Source organism: Emys orbicularis, chromosome 1 (genome assembly GCF_028017835.1).
Source record: "Emys orbicularis isolate rEmyOrb1 chromosome 1, rEmyOrb1.hap1, whole genome shotgun sequence".
NCBI lineage: Eukaryota > Metazoa > Chordata > Testudines > Emydidae > Emys > Emys orbicularis.
The window spans coordinates 329,717,912-329,726,662 of NC_088683.1; the positions used below are offsets into that span (position 1 = coordinate 329,717,912).

Below are 8,751 nucleotides of genomic sequence, written 5' to 3' on the forward strand. Positions count from 1 at the left end.
CTTATTTGATGACCTAATCATGTCTTAACCAACAGCTCCTGTAGAAATGTTAGCACCATCAGAGATCAATATAATTAATGCATTAATAAAATGTTTGATTCCATCATCTTTTTAAAATATGGGCAGTGCAAATTAAAATGACTTGCGTTTGCCTGTTAGTCTCTTTACCCGCAATGCTGGGCTAGTGCCAGGAAACCTCCCAGTTCACGGAAGTTATGGTATTGATTTTCTAACCCTTGATAACTGATCCTTTGTATTCCTCTTGTCATATTAGGTCAAAGGCCACAGAAGAGAAGATGGACTGGGGAACATTGCAGAAGGTTTTAGGAGGTGTGAACAAACACTCCACCAGTATTGGGAAGATCTGGCTCACTGTCCTGTTCATTTTCCGTGTTATGATCCTTGTGGTGGCTGCAGAGAGAGTCTGGGGAGACGAACAAAGTGATTTTGTCTGCAACACTCTGCAACCTGGATGCAAAAATGTTTGCTATGACTACTTCTTCCCAATCTCTCACATTAGACTGTGGGCCCTTCAGCTCATCTTTGTCTCAACTCCTGCACTTCTGGTAGCCATGCACATTGCACACAGACGGCACGAGAAGAAAAGGCAGCTCACGAGTGGGGAGAAAGTGGATATTGAAGAACTGAATAAACAGAAGTTTCATATTCAGGGCCCCTTGTGGTGGACGTACACCTGCAGCATATTCTTCAGAATAATCTTTGAAGCTGTCTTCATGTATGTGTTTTACGTAATGTATGATGGATACCAAATGCCTCGCTTACTGAAATGTAGCGCGTCGCCTTGCCCCAACACAGTGGATTGCTTTGTTTCTCGACCCACTGAGAAAACAATGTTTACTATTTTCATGCTTTCTGTGTCTGGGATCTGTATGCTGTTAAATGTGGTTGAAATGTGTTATCTGGTGATAAAATTTTGTATGAAAGCACCTAGGAAACCAGCAATTTTAAAATAGCTCCCCATTCATCAGAATGTTTTCCCCCAACTTCATCAGAAAACAGTGATGTTTTTCAGGCTGAATGAAAATAAAATGTAAACATAAAATGTAATTTATTTTAAAAATCTGATAGACCCCCCCCCATGAAACTTACTGAGTTTTTAAAGATCTTAAAGATCATGGATGTGTGCTGAATACTCCCTTAGCTGAATACTCAGAGAGCCTGATCCTGTAGGCTGTAGCTTTTCAAGTTTGCAACTGGTAGAAGAGTAAACCCTGCTGTGATTCTAGTGTTAAGAAGCCAATGGAGTGTAATCATTTTTAAAAGTGATATACTTGTGTGCATCTAGCTGTGGGAGAGGCCAGAGAGGGGAGATCCACACGTTCCTAGCCTATAGTGTGTGTTGCACCAATCACTTTTAGTCAGGGCTGGCTTTAGGACCTGCGGGGCCCGATTCGAATACCCGGCGGCGATCCGGGTCTTCGGCGGCGCTTCGGTGGCGGGGGGTCTGCTCCGGGTATTCCGCGGCACTGAAGGACCCCCCCGCCGCCGAAATGCCGCCAAAGACCTGGAGCGGACCCCCCGCCGCCGAAGTGCCACCGAAGACCCGGAGCGGACCGCCGCTGGGTGAGTAAAAAAAAATTAAAAAGGCACCTAAGGCGCGGGGCCTTCTTAGGCGCGGGGCCCAATTCCCGGAAATCGGCCTAAAGCCGGCCCTGCTTTCAGTGATGAAGCTACTAAGAAGGGTTTGTGTCTGAATGCGACAGAGATTTGGTTTGGGGCATTTTTAGGCATGAGACTCTCCTTGCTGCACTGGGGAAAGAGGAGGGCAGAGTGGCAACTGCATCGATGGTGGGGTCCTTGTTTCTCTCTCCAAGCAATCCCCACGTTCATGGAGGGAATGTGTGTGTACACATACATACACAGCCTAGTACTGTATTTTTCAGTAGATTCCTTCTAACTGCTCTCACAGGGGGTGGGTTGTTCAGTTCAGCCAGTGGTGAAACAAGCCCTGGCAGTACTGCTTCCATGGAGGCAACCACATGGAAGTTAGCATTGTAGGGGGTGGAATTGGAATCCCTTGCTCATTCCCTGGGGGAGGCAATAAGGCAAACACTGCCTTCCCATATAATAATTTAGAGAAAACATGAGGTGAGGGTGCCCAAAGGGGCTTTCTTCTTCTACTCTGGCCCTGCAACACCTTTTTCTAGGAGCAGGGGTGGTGCTGAGGGCCTCAGTTTGGTAGGTTCAGTTCTAACATTTGAAAAAGATTTTTACCATATAACTGGCCCTCCTTCAATTGCTTATTTTAAAAAATTGTGCTGACTAAAGAACAAGGAAAATTTTCTTTATCATTCCATTTTGTATTGCTCAGGACAACTACTGTACTTCAACTCCTCTTGCACAATACATAGCAGGACGCACCCTCCTAGTGTTCTGACACAGTTCTCTTCTTTCTATCTATTCTGGGTAGCACTTAACCATAAATCCTTCTCCAAATCCTCAACTAACCCGAAGTGGGGTGTATGACTCTTTAACACTCCCACTTACAGCGTGAGTCACTCGTCCCTCATTTCACAATGTACACAGGAGGAGTTAGAAGATCCCTAAAGAGCTAAAATAACACTGTCTTGACATGAGAGATGTGTATGTTATAGGAACTTGCTTTTTCTTTTAAAGTTCCCATTGTTAAGATGTAAATTGCATGTAACCAAGTGGAGGAATAGCAAGAGTGCATCTGGCCCTGGATCTTTACAATATTCTCAGTAACCATTAAAGTTTACATATTTACATAGGGAATTACAGCATTACATGTAGCAATACAATTTCAGCACTTCTCCCAAGTGCCTACCCATTAGAAGTAACTGTAGAGAGTCAGTTAGTCCTGTTATGGGCTGCAATAACTTGGTATGCCCAGAAAGGGCATATTTTAGGGGCAGCATGTAGAGTCTCTAGGTTTCTCCCCTTATATCTGTTGTCTCCTGCAATACATCCCAATTTACTGCTGTTGGAAGAAATGAGGATGCACTGATTTAGGCAGGGTAGCGTGTGGAAATATTGCTAACCTGCATCACCTCATTGTGCACTGGAAATGGAGCACAAACAAGTTACTACTACTGATGTATTGAGTAGCAGCTGGTGTGTCTGGGCCCCAAACCAGGTATGTTAATTACAGGCTTAGGTTGGGTGGACTTTCAAAATGTATAGTCAGAAATCTGACACCTAATGGGGGGAGGAAAAGAAATCAAAGCAGCACTATCAGAAACATGAGCAAAACTTGAAAAGTAAATAAGAATTAAATGGGAAACTCTATCTGTATGAGAACAGCCTTAATCCAACTGTGATGAACAAAACCTTTGTCATGTAGCATGCTTTTGCTTGGTTCCTGCACAGTTACATGTCCAACTACAAAAAGAACTGTTTCTACACTCCCAAAACTCTAGTATTGTTTGTTTTGTAACAATTATCATTTTTACTTCTTTCAGAACCCATAACTAAAGCACTTGTAATGTCTGAGGTTCTATGTTACTTAAAATGCTATGGTGTACAACTGTCTAGTGAAAAAGTAAGTTTACTATCGAAGGAAATGTAAGCTCTAATACCACTTTAAATAGCCGAGAGATACTGTAAATAGAGGCATTTTTTAACTTACATGGCAGGTTCGTTAGTTTTGTAAATAGTTACACGGTGTGCTATATTGCCAACTTTATGAGCTGGTAGTGGAATGATGTGTCTGTAACCTGCAGCAGAAATCGGTTGTCCCATCTACAGAAGGTTTTACAGTAGCACAGCAACAGCTGGAAAGACTGGTGATAAAGGTTTACCTCCTTAGTAGAAAGGTGGTTTTACTACTGTCTGGCATTTGGGGGGGAGGGGGGAGGAGAGGGATGTGTTAGGACATGCTAGCAGGACAAACTACAGATTTAAAGGAATTTGCAAGTGGATGAAATGAAGATGTTCCATAACTGATGACAATCTCAGGTTAATTATTTTCATCTAACAATTTGGCTACTTGGTCTCCTGAAGCAGTTAAACAGCGGGCTTGGAAAAGCAACTGGGAGTGCCCAGGCATGGTTCTGATCCTGAATTGTAGTGTTAGTAATACTAATCCTAGTTGAGTTTTATCTGTGAGATTTTCTTTGTTTATATTTTTATTTTGCAAAGGAACTAATGTGTAGAAACATGTGTTTGGACATTTCCATGGGAAATAAGCCTTGTGAACCCATTTTTGTGTGACCCAATTGCATGCCTGACTTGTTACAGAGAGATACTGTTCAAATAAAAATATAATTCTCTACTGGAGTTGTCTGTGTTCTTTCCTCAAGTACATTAAAAATGTTTGTTTCTTGTACATGTTGCCTAAAATCTTTTCAGATGAGTTCAAAGCTATTTGCAGCAAGCCTGGAGAAATGGTCATCAAGGGGGCTGATTCTCTATTGCCCTGAGTTTTATGTAGTCATTTACACCAGTGCAAAGTGTATCTAAAATGCAAGGTACAACATAATGGAGAATCAAGACCAAGCAGTATGGGAGTGGGGCTGGCTAGGAGTTAAACAAGGGGTGTAGTCTAGCCCCACTGAAGTTATGGAGTTTTGCCATTACCTGAAGGGGGGTTCCAAAGAGGATGGAGCTAGGCTGTTCTCAGTGGTGGCAGATGACCGAACAAGGAGCAATGGTCTCAAGTTGCAGTGGGGGAGGTCGAGGTTGGATATTAGGAAAAAATATTTCACTAGGAGGGCAGTGAAGCACTGGAATGGGTTACCTAGGAAGGTGGTGGAATCTCCGTCCTTAGAGGTTTTTAAGGCCCGGCTTGACAAAGCCCTGGCTGGGATGATTTAGTTGGGGTTGGTCCTGCTTTGAGCAGGGGGTTGGACTAGATGACCTCCTGAGGTCTCTTCCAACCCTAGTCTTCTATGATGCTATGATTCTAAGGGGTCAGAATTTCACCCAAAATCGTCTAACTAAAACTACAAACAAGGCTGAGAAATAGCATAACACTATAAACAATCCTAAAAGAAACATTCAATAACACTCCAAGTAAGGAGGGGAAAATATTAACTTCTTTTAATTCACAAGCCAACTTTTTATGGTTTGGTTTTGTGTTAGTGAAAGACTACATCCTCACGAGATTCACACAGAATTCTATGGAATGAGCAGAAACTGGCATGCTTCATTTACAATCATAAACTCTTTATTACAGGGTTTCTCAGACAAAGCAACTTGCAGAGCTATACAATGCAATGATATTTGATCTTTGCCACAATATTTTGCAGTATTTCCTCTTCTAAATGCCAAATCTTGAAGTCCATACGGAGTGTTTACTCACTCCTTAGTACATTAAAGCCAAGGAGAGTTTTGCCTAAGTAATGCATGAGTAAGGACGTGACTTAACTAAAAAAATCCCACAATAATCAGGCTAAGGTCAAAATACCAGAGTCTGGTGAAAGTGGATTTAAAAAAAAAAGTTTTAGTCACCACTGAAGCAAATATGCATAAATAAGAATACATTTCTACAAAAATCCCTTTGTTGTAGAAACTGTAATTGTGTTGTTTAAAATCACAATTACACACCCTGTAACCAAGGCTTATGCGTCCTAACAGCCAGTCAAACTGCAAAGAGACAAGGTGGGTGAGGTAATATCTTATACTGAACCAACTTCTCCTCTTCAAGGCACATCAGCAGCCACACACTCTTCACATGCATCCGATGAAGTGGGGTTTAGCCCACGAAAGCTTATGCCCAAATAAATTTGTTAGTGTCTAAGGCAATACCGGATTTATAATGGTGCCAGTGGCGCCATGGCACCGGGCCCACGGTAGAAAGGGGCCTCGGTGCGCTCTTCTCCGCCCCCCCCCCCGCTCTCTCCTGTGGGGTCAGAGCTTGACGCTGGGAGCTGCTGCGGCTCCATGGCAGCCTCTGCCGGCAGCCTGGCTCCTGCCCCGCCCCTTTCCCCAGTGTGCTACGTTCCCTCCCCCCACCACCGATCAGCTGGATCAGCTGCTTGCCGGCCGGAGGGGGTGTAGGAGCGAGCTGCAGCACGCCGCTCCGAGTCCGGGGGTGAGGCCTCTCCCCCGCCTCTTTCCCCAGCGTGCTACGTTCCCCCCCGCTCCCCGCTGGTCAGTTGGATCAGCCTTGCAGGCAGGAGGGGGGCAAGGAGGAGCGAGCCGCAGCACACCACTCCGGGGAGGAGGAGAAGACGAGGCGGGGTGAGGCCTTGGGGAAGGGGCTGGAATTGGGGCATACCCCCTCCAGCCCCCTATGTGAGCACCCCCACGACCCCAGCCCCCTGCCCACCCTAACCCCTGCACCCCCCCTGAGCCCCTGGCCATGCCCTGACCTGACCCTACACTCCCCTCACACCTCAGCCCCCCCCTCACACACCCCCAGCCCCCTTCCCTGACCCCTGCACCCCCCACACCTCCCCAGCCCCCTGCACCCCCTCTCACCCCTCTCCAGCCCCCAGCCCTGACCCCTGCACCCCCTACACCTCCCCAGCCCCCAGCCCTGACTCCTCATCCCCTTCACACCTCCCCAGCCCCCTCTCACCTCCTCACACACACCCAGCCCTGACCCCTGCATCCCCCCTCACCCCCCCAGCCCCTGCCCTGAAACCTGCACCTCCCTCACACACACCCACACCCCTGCCCTGACTCCTGCACCCCCCACATCCCCACCCCCATCCTGAGAACCAAACAGGAGCTGCCCCAGGTAAGCGCTCCACACCCCAACCTCCTGCCCCAACCCTGAGCCCCCTCCCTCGCCCTAGCTCTTGGCCAGACCCCGCACCCAAACATTTTTTTACAATGTTTGGAAAGACCATTAAGTGGTCCGTCGAGACCCTCTGTGATTTTCAAGTGGTCTGTGGAAAAATAAGTTAGACTACAAGAACAATCAAGGTACCTCACTTTATTTTCATTTACTTGCTATTACTTATGGGAGGAGGATGAAGAAAAAAAGAATGAAAAACGGGGGTGGGGGGGAGATAAGAGAGAATGTTCTTTTTCTTGACTGAGTGCCAAGGAGGAGCCCCAAAAATGAAGCTGAGCACAGGGCTGGGGGGCACATCTTACACGGGGGTTAGGTTCTAAGGTCAGCGCGTAAGAGGAAAATCGCGTATAGTGAAAATTACCATAAAGTACAGTATACACTAGAACAGGGGTCCTCAACCTACGGCACGCATGCCAAAGGTGGCACGCAAGCTGATTTTTTTTTTAATGGCAGGCTGCAGGTCCTGGCTGCCGCTGAGCCTGCTGCCAACCTGCGGTTCTGTTCACTCAGCTGGCAGTGGGCTGAGCAGGGCCAGCAGTGGGCCGGCTCCTGCCAGCCGGGGTCCCAGCCGCCAGCCCCACTCAGCCCGCTGCCGGTCTGGGGTTCCGGCTGCCAGCCCCTTGCCAGTCGGGGTCCCGGACGCCAGGAGGCTGAACGGATCTGGCGGCCGGGACCCCGGCTGGCAGCTGGCTGAGCAAGCTGAGCGGGGCTAGGGGCTGGGACCCCAGCTGGCAGGAGCCAGTGGACGGAACCCCAGCCCACTGCTGGTCTGGGGTCCCGGCCGCCGGCCCTGCTCAGCCCGCTGACGATCTGGGGTTCCAGCTGCCGGCCCCTTGTCAGCCAGGGTCTCGGCCACCGGCCCTGCTCAGCTTCCTGCCAGCCTGGGTAAATGGCAGGAGGCTGAGTGGCGTCGCTGGCTGGGACCCCAGTTGGCAGCTGTGTGAACAGAACCCCAATCCGGCAGCAGGCTCAGCGGTGGCCAAGACCCGCAGGCTGCCACTAAAAAAAAAAATCAGCTCGCGTGCCACCTTTGGCATGCGTGCCATAGGTTAAGGACCCCTGTTCTAGTGTATACTGTACTTTATGGTAATTTTCACTATACGCAATTTTCCTCTTACACGCTGACCTTAGAACCTAACCCCCACATAAGATGTGACTCCACTGTATTCATTTTTGAAAATTTATAATAAGCGATGCTCTGGAGGGGTGGAGGGGGGGCGCAAGGTGGAAGTTTCGCCTAGGGTGCAAAATATCCTTGCACCGGCCCTGGATACTGTGTCAGCTGATCCCCACAGTCTCCAACCTACCTGGGCAGTACAGCAGACATGGCCCTGCCCACTAGCTCCTCTCCACTCCCTAGTCCACCCACCACTTGCCCCCCCTTAAGGCTTAGCCCTCTTACTTTTAAAAATGATTGCTTGCCCTTCTCCCCCCCACAGGCTTTTCTGGCAGCCCTGTTGCCAGGTATCCAGTTTTAGGCTGGAAACTCCAGTAGAAAACGGGACCTGAGTGTCCGGTTAGCAGTGCTGACTGGAAACTAAATGTCCGGTTATAGGAGTAACCACATTAGCCTCTGCTCCTCCCACTCCCAACACCCACCCCAGAGGGCTTGAAGAGAACCTGTCCTGCTGCTGCGGGAGGAGGGGCAGATCAGTGCAGAGAGAGACAAAGAGAATGGGCTAGAACCAGGTAGGTACCCACTCTATGTGGGCAGGGGCGGGGGGGATCCTGTTTACCCCCTCCCCAGCCCTACTGCGCTTGCAGTTTACCCCGACCCCTCCCTTGCTCCAGAGACCAACCCTAGCTCCTGCCCCACTGTGCTTTTACCCCCGGCCCCTTTTACAATTATTCCCCAGGGGGGCCCACAAATATGTTTGGCGCCGGGCCCACAAAAAGTCAATCCGGCCCTGCTCTAAGGTGCCACAAGGACTCCTCGTTCTTTTTGCTGATACAGACTAACACAGCTACCACTCTGAAACTCTTCACATTGTTCACCATCCCCTCTCATCCTTGGCTATGGCCTT

General features: G+C 48.5%; 1 protein-coding gene across 1 annotated transcript; it reads left to right on the plus strand.

The window, feature by feature from the left end:
- Positions 1–275: 275 nt before the first annotated feature.
- On the plus strand, positions 276–974 carry LOC135883899 (gap junction beta-6 protein-like). Its single transcript, XM_065411170.1, has one exon. The coding sequence runs from the start codon at positions 297–299 to the stop codon at positions 972–974; it is 678 nt and encodes a 225-aa protein (XP_065267242.1). The 5' UTR covers positions 276–296.
- Positions 975–8,751: the final 7,777 nt, after the last annotated feature.

Excerpts from the sequence above, each read along its gene's own strand:
- LOC135883899 (XM_065411170.1), top strand. The coding sequence starts at position 297 with ATGGACTGGGGAACATTGCAGAAGGTTTTAGGAGGTGTGAACAAACAC.